This window comes from Bufo bufo, chromosome 7, assembly GCF_905171765.1.
Source record: "Bufo bufo chromosome 7, aBufBuf1.1, whole genome shotgun sequence".
Lineage (NCBI taxonomy): Eukaryota > Metazoa > Chordata > Amphibia > Anura > Bufonidae > Bufo > Bufo bufo.
Genome location: NC_053395.1, coordinates 185,986,241 through 186,001,679, shown reverse-complemented (window position 1 = coordinate 186,001,679; position 15,439 = coordinate 185,986,241). Strand labels below are relative to the sequence as shown.

Genomic DNA, 15,439 nt, shown 5'->3' with positions numbered 1-15,439 from the left:
ATCAATGGACCGCTGTGCATAATTTGCAGGATTTAGATACAGAGATCAGATAAGATGTAAAATACAGTGCACGTACAAAGCGGTACAGCTGCTCCTGAAGACATTATTAGCCCAGCGCCCTGAGATGTGACTACATCACCACATAACAGCAGATGCAAGCCTGGAAAAACTAGAGCTCAGTTTGGCTTTACATGACCTATATACCATAGAGAGGACCGCAGAAATGGGGATAAGCTGCAGTGAGCATTCTCTCCCTGCCCTTCGGGCGGTCAGAACAGGTGGATTTAGTGACAATGGTCTGTTAGTCAACAAAGTAATATTTTCTTAATTTTCTCCTCTGGAATTCAATGATCTAAAACTCTGACATATCCTTATCAATTGGAGGCACTGGGGGTAGGGAGTGTTTCCTACACTGTACAGTAAAGCACCGCACACTGCACTTTCCAGCAGGTGTACGCCTGATGTAGACCTCCAACGCATAGGCAAAGAGAGATGTAAAAAACAAAACCTAAGACGCCCTGCACACGAGTGTGGGTGAACGCACATAAGATCTGCACGAATTTCAATGTGAGGATTTATGTGCATTTCTGCATCATGTCTGCACCAAAATCCAAGTTTATTCCAAGCTAAATAAACTTGGATTTTATCCCTCAACCACAGGTGCTGGATCAATTCTTATCTTACTGAGGTTATCCTCATTTCTGCACCTACCCAGGATTGCTATTGATACAACCCTAACTTGACTTTACATCCCCACGTTATAGTTACCGCTGGAACTTGGGTCTTTTGTACATACGTAATTTGTCTTCTACCCAAGCTTACCTTTGGCGACTTTGCCTTTGCCTTTAGATTCTCTCAGCTTGGTATTCCTAATGTATCCTCCTGAGGAACTCTGAGCTAGCCCTTCCCCAGTGGGAGACTGACTGGAGGTTAGAATGGTTTCAGTGTTAGTCCTGTGGGCTGGGGAGGAGGAAGTGGAAATGGAAGGGTTTGACTCCAGGAGACTACCTAAACTTTCTGCGGTTTGAGACTTTTCAATCCTTTGATCTTCATCTTGGGAGCCAAGCTGGTCCTCAGAATCGTCTGTTTTCTCACTAGGGCTCACAGTTTCAGCTTGCAGGGTTTCCTCTGCTTCATCCTCCTATGTGGTGTTTATATGTGGATTAGAAAATGAAAGAAGAAGTCCAATACAATTCTCAATTTGGCTTAGGCTGGGTTCACACGAGCGGATGCCGTGCGTGGCATCCGCTCCGTGAAAGAGTGCCAAGACCCGATGCAGACTGCAGAGGCACGGAGCATTAACATGACTGATAATGCTCCGTGCCTCTCTGTGACCTCTTTACTACGAAATCACAGTGACAACTGTGATTTCGTAGTAAAGAGATCACAGAGAGGCACGGAGCATTATCAGTCATGTTAATGCTCCCTGCCTCTGCAGTCTGCATCGGGTCTTGGCACTCTTTCACGGAGCGGATGCCACGCACGGCATCCGCTCGTGTGAACCCAGCCTTAAAGGGGTTTTCCAATAACCATCTCCTCAGGATAGGTGATCAGTTTCTGATTGAGGGTCCAACACCAGGGAGCTCCACTGATCAGCTGTCTGAGAAGGACCAATGCTCTCTGCATTCTCGCAGTTTACCCTAGGTCAGGCATCCTCAAACTGTGGCCCTCCAGCTGTTTTAAAACTACAACTCCCACAATGCCCTGCTGTAGGCTGATACCTGTAGGCTGTTCGGGCATGCTGGGAGTTGTAGTTTTGCAACAGCTGGAGAGCCGCAGTTTGAAGATGCCTGCCCTAGGTCAGTGACGTCACGTTCATCGGTCATATGGCCTAGGCACAGCTCACACATTCAATGAAATAGGACCGAACTGAGACACCAAACACAGCCTCTTAATGTACAGTGCTGTGCTTGGTAAGCGGTCAGGAGGCAGCAGTCTCCTCAAACAGCTGATCCATGGGGCCCCATATGTTGGACCCCAGCCAATCACATACTGATGACCTATCCTAAGGATAAGTCATCATTAGTGTTGAGCAAACTTGTGGTTTCAAGTTTGGCATACAAGGTCCAGGTTAACTAAGAATCCAGTTATGGATTCCTCTACAACGGATCATAAGTTATGGTCCATGGTAGCGAAATACATAACAGAATTCTTAGATAACCCGAACCTTGTACGCCAAACTTGAAAACACAAATAAATGATAAATGTTGAGACGGGACAACCTATATAAAGGGGCTGTGCCAATACAGAAACGTATACCATATTGATATGTATCTGATATGTGGGGGTCAGGCCATTGCGACCCTGAACCGATCATGAGAAAAAGGGATCCATGTCTTCATGGTGGCAGGTGGGACTTCCGGATAACAGAGCAGAACTCCGATACCTCCTGCAGACCCATATAGAATGGAGTGGCAGCAGACATGGCTACCTTTCGCTCAATCCAAACAGGGGCACAGGACTCTCCTCGTAAACTGTGGGGATCCCAGCAGCCGGACACCCACCGATCAGTTACTAGTCTCCCGTTTTGCGGATAGGAGATAAGTTTCTAACTTGGCACGACCCCTTTGAACCGAATATATTTAATTTTTATGATCTTACCTCTTGAAACAATTTTTGCTCCTTGCCAACGATTATTTCCTTTAATTTGTTCCTCGACGGTCGCTGGCGTTTTACTTTAAGAGCAAGCTGTGCTTTGGCTTTGTGGGCGCTGGTGTCCAAACGTTGGATCTCTCCCACGCATGCATCAAAATCTAGTGTCAATCAAAGACTGTCAGCCAAGTCTAAACAAGTCATTTTCACTACAAATGATGTTAAATCAGAACCATAAGAATGTTAAGCAAAAGAAATCCCAGCGCTGACATATTCTGCACGTCTTCTATTCAGTCTTGCATACAAGTACCACAGTGCAGGATGCCTTCTGGCCCTCCAAAACCTTCTGTGTGTGCTTCCTATATGCCAGCAAAGTGGGATCTTGCTGAATGGATCATGGGTAAAAACCCTTTCCACACGCAACAACTGAGAAGCGAGGTGACGACCATTGGTAGGCATGTGGAAGGGCACTGCCATAAATAAAAAGGTATCCCTCTAAACACAAAACCTTTGTTCCACCACTTCCAAAATGTGGTCAAGTGCACTGCTGCAGCCAATAACCGGCCTCAGTGGTGATATGTCCCCAAGCGGTACGTGACCCAGTACTGATGTGCCGATTGGGGACACATCACCACTGAGGCCAGTCATTGGCTGCAGAGGTGCACGTGGCTTTGTTTGTCCAGATGTTGGCAGACAGGGACTGGAAGTCCAGTGAAGAGAGCCTAGGAGCCAATATGGAGTGGCAGGGAGCAGGCGAGTATTTATTTCTCCACAAGTACAGCTGGATGGTAAGAAAATTAAAAATAAGAAAGCTGGAAAATCCCTAGTGATAGTGAATAACCCCTCTAAGGCGAAGGTGAGTTTAAGTAAAATCTTTAAAAGACCTCAACACGTTTCAATACTGGAAATCCAAATATGTCGATTTTGTTTTTCCAATTACCAGATATGGAAGACTCTAGGAGGGTTGAACCTTCTGATCCCAGTTCAGCTGGAGCCTCCGTCGGAGCAGTCGCAGTATGCGGCGTGAATTCCTCGTTTTCATATTTATGGTTTGGGATCACCTGAAGTTTTTGTTCATATGCGCCAAGTTTGTTCTCTAGAGCTGTAATCTACAAAGTGATGAAGAAGTCATTTTATCTTCATCTTATAGATACACCACATACTGTAATTATATATATACATACATACATACATACATACATATACACACACACACACACAGATAGATCAAGAGAATGGAACGATGTCTGCTCATGAGAACTCCCCTCAGACTATTTTTAATAACCAGAGCTTCATTCTAATCCATTAGATAGAGGCGTATGCAATTATGACTATTTTAAGACTGCGGCAATGAATTGAGTGTTTTTAAATATATTTTGAAAGTATCATCATCTTCGTGAACAGGTTTAATATTGCCGCCTACACAACTGCTGTACTTGGCCAATTTCTAAATCTCTATCACATTTCCAACGATGGTGCATCAAAATAGAATTTAGGAGCAAACCCAGATAAACATTACACTATTCATTATCCTTCAATTTTTCAGCTAACTTACACAATTTGAAAAAAAGAAACCATGAAATTACTCCAATATGTTGATTTAATATAAGGTGCATCATGTAGAATATAACGCTGGTCACTCAAAGGACATTTCATAAAATGTAAAACTTTTTGCCAAACATGACAAGACGACCGAAGGGCATATAGCATGAATATAAATCGTAAGAGGCCAAATGACCATAATTGGGAAAGTGGTTTATGAAATACACAATTCTGTTATTATTTAATATGTTTATTATGTTCACTCTATGGCTTTATCTTCTTACATATAATTTATTACTTCCCTATTTTATTGTAATCCTTATCACACTTCTCATTTTTATGGCATATATTATTTGTATTAATGTACAATTTATTGTGTTGGTTTATCACATTTATTTATTTTTATAATCATGTTTTTAGTATTATGTAATTAATTATTTTCTTTCCTTTTTTTTATTATATATATTTATTTCCATATCTAAGTAATCATATGATTTTAATATTCATTTATATTTTTTGTGTCCTCTATTCTATGAAATAATCACATCTCCAGCATTGTGAGTGCGCCTCTGGTGTGTACGGCGTGCAGTGGCTGGTATGCTTCCTGCCTTTGGAATGCATGCTTGACACGCAGGGCTGGAAGCTGGCGCATACTTGCCCCTTCCTGGATCACAATGCGCTTCCGGCGACTGGAGCACACCGTGTTTTGGTTTGCCATCTTGCACGTGTGCAGACTCAGTTGCCGGTACGCCGCCTTGCAATGGACGGAGCCATCTTATGTGGGTTGGGTCTCTGCACTGGGGGAACATTTGCGGCGATTCAACATCTGTCCCTCCCCAATTATTATTTAGCAGGTGATTATTATTACAATGTATTATCTAATATATATATATATATATATATATATATATATATATATAGCACATTTTCCCCTTACTACATAGACCCCTGAGGAAGCTAGCTGTGACTGACGTTATGCGTGGGGCGTTTATACCTACACACCATGCCTGTCCATCCTATTTGATAAGTATTATGCAATTCTTGATGTTTTATTTACCACCTTTGCAATACTTTGGCAGCATTTATTGTTCTTATTGTGAACTTGGTAGTTGTGGGTATGTGTAGGACATGACATGTAGTCCACACATAAGGATGTAGTTGTATACAATGATTTTAATGTTTTTGGCTGTGTCCCCTTAAATAAATATATTTTTATATGATGTGCGGCCTTTGCATGCAGCATTACTTTTTCTTGTTATACAAGAAGTATAGCCACTCTTAGCTTCCCCGGCATTAAAAGCCGTGTATGCCTTTACTACCAGTTTTTGATAATTTGCCACATCTAAATATCAAAAATGTTAAATTCGGACCCAACGTTTTCTTACCACAGCTCCTATGTAGACAATGCGTCTCCATAGTAACAATCTTATTAGAGGCCCTGGTTGGGACCCTTAGGATAATTTCAACAAAACGCCAACCGGTCAACTGACCAAAAAGAGATCCCTTTAGGGGTCCCAACCCATTATATATAAAAAATAAAAATACATCTTTATTTTGTCATTTAAAACCTTGCAAATGTGAAGAAAAGGAAAATCATGTGTGATACTCAGGACAGTAGAACAGGGTCACTAGTGGTTACTATTGATAACTGCGGAGCTATTTGTGCATAAACTCTCCTTTTTGTGTTTAAATAAATTGGTTTGTGTGGTGTTATTATTATCAGTATTTATTCACCCTCACACCTCTTAGAGTCTTTTTGCACTATGTAGTGCTTTTATTACACACTTTCTGCCAATCCTCAGCAGATATTCTATAAGGTGGGGGTACAAAACACCAGCTATATTGTGCCTGAGATAAGCGCTTCCAGTGCTATTAAATGATCATAGTATTTCTCATCAATATCAGTGCTGCTCAAAATGACCACATTATCTGACAGTCTCTTGTCCGCTACCTTGCACGTTTTAAACACACACTGCTTTATACATATGCTCACTAGCCTACATTGCTCAAGCCGATACAATGTGGCTAGCAGTTAAGGCATACTGATACTATGTATCTTTTCTCCACACACACACACACACACACACACACACACACACACACCTCCTATATTGCACACTTTCCCCCTCGCTTTCCCTGCAATCATAGATTTTATGACCCTCCACGCCACCCCTCCAGACATGTTTCGCCAGATATGTGGCTTCGTCGGGGGAGATAAGGGTACTATTTTGTCCATAGTAACAACCAATAAGCCCTGCACCGTCACAGCCCTGCAGTCACATTCCCTTCCATCTGTCCTTTATTGCTTTGTAACCCATCAGGCGTACATTAGAATAAGGGCTCATGCACACAACAGTATGTATTTTGCGGTCCGCAAAACACAGATCCGCATAAAAATATTTTAAAAAACGGATGACATCCGTGTTGCATCCTTTTTTTTTTTTCATTGTAACAATGTATTTCCTCGTCCGCAAAACAGACAATAGGACATGTTTTATTTTTTTTGCAGAACGGACATGCGGACAGGGAATGCACAGTCATTTACGGGTTTTTTCAAGCCCCATTGAAATGAATGGTTCCGCATACGGACTTGTAACGGAACAAAAAAACAAAAAACGTGTGCATGAGCCCTAAGGCAGGTGACAGAAAGCAAGCAAATATGTCTGCAGAGTTAGCCTGTATAGGGTTTTCTTAAAGGGGTTGTGCAGCCTGTTTATACCGATGACCCAGCACCCTCACAGATCGGGGCGCTTGGCATTGGGTACTCATTTAGTAAAGGCCACTCCCTTGAATACAACTCAACATCGGCAATAAGTCACATAAAAAAAAGCCGCTCCTAATAATGTAAATGTTTCTGAAACTTCTCCATCCAACAGCTGGTCATTTATAGGTCCAAGGTGTAGGATTAAGTTTATATGTACAAAATGATGTTCAGCAGTGGCCACCAAGTCTACAGAGCCTGTACTCCGCTCCAATAGCATTTCCCCTAATACAATCAGTGTTACCCTTGCATATAGAAGACTCATTTGCTCAGCATGTTGTCTGTCCTTTTCCCTTAAAAGTTCCTTGTGTTCCAGTTCGTTCTTCTCAAATTCTATTTCCCTATAATTAAAAAGGAAAGAAATGTAACAGCTACAAAAAAATTGTAAGGTTGACGCCTGATCTAATAAAGGGGACTTGGGTTAACCTATATTTTGGGTAAAACCATGGGTGAGCTAAAGCCAATTTAAATTGGCTAGTCTTCCACAAAAGATAGATTTCAAGGGAAGTTCCCTAACTTTTCTCAGCAGGCTTAATAAAAGAGGTTCTCCCTTCTTCTAAAGTGGTCTTTTGGGACCCACTACAAACCTGAGAATAAAAAGGTGCAGCAGTGCTGGTTTAGCGATGTGTTCCTGTCTAACTTTAACTGCACAGTGCCGCTAGTCCGGCCCCCACGGATGCACCAATCTAGTGAACGGGATCCTGCAGCTCCCCTGCACAATGGGTAGCGAGGGCACCACTGTGCAGTAAAAACAGGGAAGGGAACACACTGCTAAACTAGCGCTGCAGCCCCTTTCTCAGGATTGTTGTGGTCCCACAGAACAGACCCCCCCACCAGTCATGATATCATATCCTAGCCATACGCCATCACTTATTTAAGATTGGAATGCCACTTTAAAGTAAGGTCATTTAAAGAGTACCTGTCTGCATGATCAACCCCATCAAACCAGGTAAACTGCCCGAGGGTTTATCATGCCAATTAAAATTAAATCATTTTTACCTTGTATGGCTGCAGAGATATCAATACTTTTATGTTTATTCTAATTAGTTAGTTAGAGCACCGAGGGGCTGGCTGTAGCACTAGGAGCACCGCTACAGCTATGCCCGATGCTCAGTACACTCCCCCCTCCCATTTTATTGACAGAGCAAGACATCTCACCCTGCCCTGTCTTCTGGCTCCTGTGCTCACGGTCTGCAGATGCTTGCTGATCAGTGCAGATTCACAGTGCTCAGGTGCCGATAAAGTCATTCCACCCAGAAGACAGAGCAAGATGAAAGGTCTTTTCCTGTCAAACAGTCAATGGGATGGGGGAGTATACTGAGCATTGGGACCTAGCTTTAGCGGTGCTCCTAGTGCTACAACCAGCCCCTCAGTGCTCTAACTAATTTGGATAAATATAAAAGTAATGATATCTCCAAAGCGGTACAAGCTAAAAAAATAAATAAAGATATTGTTTTAATCAGCATCATCAACCCTACAAGAAGAATGCCTAGTTTAATAGGGCTGATCAAGCTGAGAGGTCCTTTTTGTCCAGGATTTTTAAAAAAATGGCTACTTTAGAAACAGCACCACACCTGTACATTGGCGTTATATGGTACTGCAGGTCAGCTCCAAGTAAATGCTCCAAATACACAACTTATGGATAGGTATGGCACAGTTTCGGGAGAAATAAAGTAATGTCAATGCATCTTTGGTATATGGAGGAAAGCATGTAATCATACTGAAAGTGCTGAATGCATATACATTACACAGTGAATCATTTTATGGCCATTAAAACAAAGTATCACACAGCCACTTCTTAGGTGATCTGGACACCAGAAAGTGCGGCTGTGTTCATGCATCATCTTGACCTAGTGTGAGTGATATGTGGTAGAGCACCTACTTCAACTGAAAATCCTTCAGTACTTTCTTGGCCTTGGTGTATTTCTTCTCCAATGTATCATACTGTTCCTGAGTTTCCTTCAGATGTTCATTAACTGTCTTGCAAAGCGCCTGAGCCTCCAACCAGTAGGTCTCCAACTTCTTAATCTTTTCCTTGTTTTCCTCAACAGACTGTTTATACTTCAACCGATTGGTTTCCCAATCCATCTTCTCATTCTCTGCAGCCTTGATCTAGAATATAAAAAATAAATTTAAAAAAAGAAGAAGTTTTATTGTTAGGGCCCCTTCAACAGTAATATACAACTAGAAATTTTTGGGGAAATTGTGTGAAGTGTTCTTGCCTCCACCAGTAGTCTACAGCTGGAGTGAGTTACTGGGAGGAGTGGCTTGAGTAACTGTTGTGTGGTTGGAGTGGCTGGAGTAACTGTGGAAAGGTTGGGCTGGGCAGAGTAACTTTATGGAGTGGGCAGAGTAACTGTGTGGAGTGGGCAGAGTAACTGTGTGGAGTGGGCAGAGTAACTGTGTGGAGTGGGCAGAGTAACTGTGTGGAGTGTTTGGAGTGAGTAAAGATTACACTAACCAATTGATTGATCAAATTTAAAAAGTGCACATGGCAAGCTTCATAGAGTGAGAAATGCATTTCAACTTTTAATTTATTTATATAGCACATTTAACCACTTAAGGACCACAGGTTTATACCCCCCCTAGTGACCAGGCCCTTTTTTACAAATCGGCACTCCACAACTTTACCGGTTTATTGCTCGGTCATGCAACTTACCACCCAAATGAATTTTACCTCCTTTTCTTCTCATTATTAGAGCTTTCATTTGGTGGTATTTCATTGCTGCTGACATTTTTACTTTTTTTGTTATTAATCAAAATTTACCGATTTTTTTGCAAAAAAAATGAAATTTTTCACTTTCAGTTGTAAAATTTTGCAAAAAAAAACGACATCCATATATAAATTCTCTAAATTTATTGTTCTACATGTCTTTGATTAAAAAAAAATGTTTGGGTAAAAAAAAAAAAAAATGGTTTGGGTAAAAGTTATAGCGTTTACAAACTATTATACAAAAATGTGAATTTCCGCTTTTTGAAGCAGCTCTGACTCTGAGCACCTGTCATGTTTCCTGAGGTTCTACAATGGCCAGACAGTACAAACACCCCACAAATGACCCCATTTCGGAAAGTAGACACCCTAAGGTATTCGCTGATGGGCATAGTGAGTTCATAGAACTTTTTATTTTTTGTCACAAGTTAGCGGAAAATGATGATTTTTTATTTTTTTTTCTTACAAAGTCTCATATTCCACTAACTTGTGACAAAAAATATAAAGTTCTATGAACTCACTATGCCCATCACGAAATACCTTGGGGTGTCTTCTTTCCAAAATGGGGTCACTTGTGGGGTAGTTATACTGCCCTGGCATTCTAGGGGCCCTTATGTGTGGTAAGTAGTTTGAAATCAAAATCTGTAAAAAATGGTCAGTGAAATCCTAAAGGTGCTCTTTGGAATGTGGACCCCTTTGCCCACCTAGGCTGCAAAAAAGTGTCACACATCTGGTATCTCCGTACTCAGGAGAAGTTGGGCAATGTGTTTTGGGGTGTCTTTTTACATATACCCATGCTGGGTGAGAGAAATATCTCGGCAAAAGACAACTATTCCCATTTTTTTATACAAAGTTGGCATTTGACCGAGATATTTCTCTCACCCAGCATGGGTATATGTAAAATTACACCCGAAAACACATTCCCCAACTTCTCCTGAGTACGGCGATACCAGATGTGTGACAGTTTTTTGCAGCCTAGATGCGCAAAGGGGCCCACATTCCTTTTAGGAGGGCATTTTTAGACATTTGGATCCCAGACTTCTTCTCACGCTTTAGGGCCCCTAAAATGCCAGGGCAGTATAAATACCCCACATGTGACCCCATTTCGGAAAAAAGACACCCCAAGGTATTCAATGAGGGGCATGGCGAGTTCATAGAAATTTTTTTTTTTTGCCACAAGTTAGCGGAAATTGATTTTTTTTTGTTTTTTCCTCACAAAGTCTCCCTTTCCACTAACTTGGGACAAAAATTTCAATCTTTCATGGACTCAATATGCCCCTCAGCGAATACCTTGGGGTGTCTACTTTCCGAAATGGGGTCACATGTGGGGTATTTATACTGCCCTGGCATTTTAGGGGCCCTAAAGCGTGAGAAGAAGTCTGGAATATAAATGTCTAAAAAATTTTACGCATTTGGATTCCGTGAGGGGTATGGTGAGTTCATGTGAGATTTTATTTTTTGACACAAGTTAGTGGAATATGAGACTTTGTAAGAAAAAAAATAAAGAAAAAATTTCCGCTAACTTGGGCCAAAAAAATGTCTGAATGGAGCCTTACAGGGGGGTGATCAATGACAGGGGGGTGATCAGGGAGTCTATATGGGGTGATCACCCCCGTCATTGATCACCCCCCTGTAAGGCTCCATTCAGACGTCCGTATGTGTTTTGCGGATCCGATCCATATATCAGTGGATCCGTAAAAATCATACGGACGTCTAAATGGAGCCTTACAAGGGGGTGATCAATGACAGGGGGGTGATCAGGGAGTCTATATGGGGTGATCAGGGGTTAATAAGTGAGGGGGGGGGTAGTGTAGTGTGGTGCTTGATATTACTGAGCTACCTGTGTCCTCTGGTGGTCGATCCAAACAAAAGGGACCACCAGAGGACCAGGTAGCAGGTATATTAGATGCTGTTATCAAAACAGCGTCTAATATACCTGTTAGGGGTTAAAAAAAATCGCATCTCCAGCCTGCCAGCGAACGATCGCCGCTGGCAGGCTGGAGATCCACTCTCTTACCTTCCGATCCTGTGAACGCGCGCGCCTGTGTGCGCGCGTTCACAGGAAATCTCGCGTCTCGCAAGATGACGCCAATCGGCGTTAGTGTAGCCTGGGAGAGCCGCCGCAATGACGCCTTTCGGCGTTAGCGTGGCGGCAAGAGGTTAATTGCAATGTTGTTGCCCAAAGTGCTTCACAGTTACATTAAAACATACATTTATAAAAACATTAGCAGCCGATTTGTGTAGGTGAGCTTGAAAATGAGGGAGTGGTGGCAGTTTAGAAATTATGTCCTGATTTTTCAGCTCACACTCTAGCCTTTGTCATTCTGCCGGCTGCTTACACACCTGGTTCCTATGGCAACTCACTCTACAGCAAGAGCAGAGAAGAGCGGTTAAAAACAAACTGCTCCAACTTGCTCACTTCACTGGCGGTTGCCATCTTCAAACGTAGTAGTGTAGATTGAAAATTATAAATCCTACAGCGAAGAGCTTAATATTGTGAAAATCACAAGACCCAGACCTACATTTTGATGCATAGTATGTATCTGACATATTAAAAATGAAGGCACAGTCATGCCATGCAAGAACACTTAATGACATTATACACAGTGACACTGTAGGAAGCAGACGGAACGTGCCTTGTCTGACGTGCCACAGCAAATGGGGTTGCGAAGAAGTTGCTGGGGGTTAAAGGGGCCAGTTCAAAAATTTGCTGTGGAGGTCTGTCATTTTTAGTTGCGCCACTGATCCTACTATTTCACTGTAAGCATTATGTGAAGCAGGTATTCTAAAGAAAATATTTTGGAAGGATCTACTTTCTGCGCTAATTAATGCATTCTGGTATCCAATCAGTTGTGAAATTGGAGCAGTTCCATATAGTTCCAAGACATTCATACTGGGAAAAAGTTGATTAAATGACATCCCAGCATTTATAGTTCTGAGGGGATAGTCATGGCTGTAAAAGTTATAACAGCCTTTAAAAGGGGTTGTTCACTCCTGGGGGGGGGAGGCCTTTTGGCAGATTGGCCGGCATGGCTGAACCTATGGAGGGAATCATACTAACCTGATCCTTGCCGCCGGGTTCCGGCTACTTCGCTCCCCGATGCAGATCTCGGGTCTCCCCATGTCAACATCCAGTTTCACGTGGCCACTGCAGTAATGATGTGTACCCTATGTGTCATGTCACTGGGTCACACGTCACCATTGTGGGGAGTCATTGGCTGCAGCAGCCATGTAACCTGTGTCAAACAAGATGACACAGGGTGATGGGAGCGAAGTACCCGCAGCAGCTGTGGGGATCAGTTCAGTATGATCCTCTGTCTTGAGGTAGAACAGTAAAGAGGGCAACACTATGAGCTCAAGGATATACAGTGAAAAGCTGGAGACAGGGCAGCATAGGAGAGCAGTCAGGTCCACTTTCAAGTGTACCACGAGCAATGCCATTGATCAGTTTTGGCCCAGGTGGCGAGACCCCCATCAATTGCTAAAATGAAGGTGCTGAACGCTATACAGCTCTGCTTCGCTGATCCTTGGAGACACGGGGTTCGGGTGCATTCAGACAACCGTATGTATTTTGCAGTCTGCAAAATGTGGATCAACAAAAAAAATACAAATGACGTCCAATTTATTTATTTTTTTGCAGGACCCATTGTAACAATGCCTATTGTTGTCCGCAAAAATGGAAAAGAATAGGACAGGTTATAGCTTTTTGCAGGGCTGCGGAATGGACATACGGATGGATTTTTTGCGGCCCCATTGAAATGAATGGGTCCACATCCAATCTGCAAAGAATGCAGATCCGGACCGATCAAAACTTCTTAAATGGCACTGAGAACTGTAACTAGAGGACATTTTAAAAGGAAAAAGTAATGCAAGAGACAGGGGAGACCACAAAAAAATAAAAAAAATGCAAATTTATTAGCATATGTCCACCTGTTAAAACGTCTTAGCATTCGCAGCCAGCTCTGCCGTATAAACACTTGCCATACCAACATCTCTCAGTCACCACAGGAGACACCCTAGCATTACATCCCAATAAAATATAGATATCTTAAAAGCGTAAAGTGACAGGAAAATTGAAGGAAATCTGTGGAGTCTACGTTAATGCATGCCTGAAGCAGGTGGACTCACCCTGTCTTTCAGCTGATTGACTTCAGCAGTAGTGACGGCATGCTTTAGCTGGAGCTGAAGAAAAGAAACCCTTGTGTTAGTAAAACCCAACACTAGTACATCGAAATCAACAAAAACAAGGTATCCACAGGTATGTTTACATCCTACTGAAGCATTAAAAGGGATTCTCCAGGTGTGTAAAATTCATCCAGGTCATGAAAACCCTAAGGCACACGACCGTGCTGTGTTTTCTGGACTGCAAACTGTGCATCCGCAAAACACGGATGCCGCCCGTGTGGGCTCCGCAATTTGCGGAACGGAACGGGCGCCCATAATAGAAATGTCTATTTGTGTCCTCAAAACAGAAAAGAATAGGAGATGTTCTATTTTTATTTTATTTTTTTGCGGGGCCACGGATCGGAGCAATGGATGCAGACAGCACGCGGAGTGCTGTCTGCATCTTTTGCGACCCCCACTGAAGTGAATGGGTCTGCATCCGAGCCGCAAAAAATTCGGCTCGGAAGCGGACCAAAACAACGTTCGTGTGCATGAGGCCTTAGATATGGGCTGCTACGTCCACACTGTTAGAGGAAATAGGCTCCCTCTGTCACCCCACCGCCCCCCCACACCTCACAGCATGATTGCGGGATGTCCAACAATGGTCCTTAGGTCTGTCTTGTTAGTACACCTATTAGGCCCTGTCTGAGGAAAAGCCAGATAGGATAGCTGTCAAGGTTACGCTGAAAACCATAATACAATGCAATACAGAAGTACTGCAATGTATTATACCGGCCTAATACATGTTCAAGTTCCCTAAAAACACTTCATTAACTCAAAAAAGACACACACAATTGATATCAGTGCATCTGTAACAACTTGAAATAATAAACTCACAATAAAAAAAGTGCTCTTATGGCCAGAACAGGGCCCCTAAAGTGAAGGGAGAGCAGCTGCACATCGGTGGCCAACCTCCATTCACCGCTATGGGATTTCCAAAAATATCGGAGCACCGACATGCCTGGTTTTCTCTCCATTTGCTGCTATGGAGCTTTGAGCGCGTTCACTGGGCTATTTATGGAACCCCTGTAGCAGTAAATGGAGAGGATGCTCTGTGCAGGTCAAAAAGTGCTAGAACAGAGTGGAGGGCTGCGCAGAGTGGAGGGCTGAATGCCGAGATGTCTTCCGGGAGGAAAATGGCTGCTAGTACGACGACCATTACCGGTTTCCATCAGAAATTAGTCACATGTAAGCGATAACACATTTTTATGTACCATTATGCTCGTTTCACACTGCCGGCAGTAGTCGCGGCACAGAACAGCCGACCGGAGCTCTCTGGGTCCTGCATTGCGGATGTTACCAGAATACCCGCTGGCCCCATTGACTATAAAGGGGACTGGCAGAGATCTGGCTGCTACCTGGCAAGTATGCTGGGATTCGGCCGGGCAAAAAACGATAAATCCATAAAGAGTTTCCCAAATGAGAAAATAAAAAAAAGTCATACTTGCCTGCTCCTTTCCACAATCTTCCGTCCCTGGCTTGCTTACTACCAGCGGATGAATTCACATGTGCTGCCGCAGCCATTGACTGGCCTCAGCAGTAACTGCTTGGAGACACTTTACCGCTGAGGTCAGTCATTGGCTGCAGCGGCGCACATGACCCTGTCCGTACACCAGCCGGAAGTAAACAAACCAGGGAACAAGGATCGCCAAACAGAGCCAGGGCTACGG

The 15,439-nt window shown here is 43.1% G+C and overlaps 1 protein-coding gene across 4 annotated transcripts in view; it reads right to left on the bottom strand.

The window, feature by feature from the left end:
* LOC121008636 (neurabin-1-like) overlaps positions 1 to 15,439 on the bottom strand; it is an 84,391-nt gene that overhangs the window by 15,686 nt on the left and 53,266 nt on the right. For 3 of the 4 annotated variants that reach the window (XM_040441298.1, XM_040441299.1, XM_040441300.1), the window contains exons 8-13: positions 13,734 to 13,787; positions 8,778 to 9,007; positions 7,140 to 7,236; positions 3,533 to 3,701; positions 2,602 to 2,753; positions 823 to 1,141 (exon numbers count right to left, since the gene is read on the bottom strand). In XM_040441298.1, the coding sequence (XP_040297232.1) occupies positions 823 to 1,141; positions 2,602 to 2,753; positions 3,533 to 3,701; positions 7,140 to 7,236; positions 8,778 to 9,007; positions 13,734 to 13,787 (1,021 nt within the window). The remainder of the gene's footprint in view (positions 1 to 822; positions 1,142 to 2,601; positions 2,754 to 3,532; positions 3,702 to 7,139; positions 7,237 to 8,777; positions 9,008 to 13,733; positions 13,788 to 15,439) is intronic. The other variant, XM_040441301.1, reaches the window with a different exon arrangement.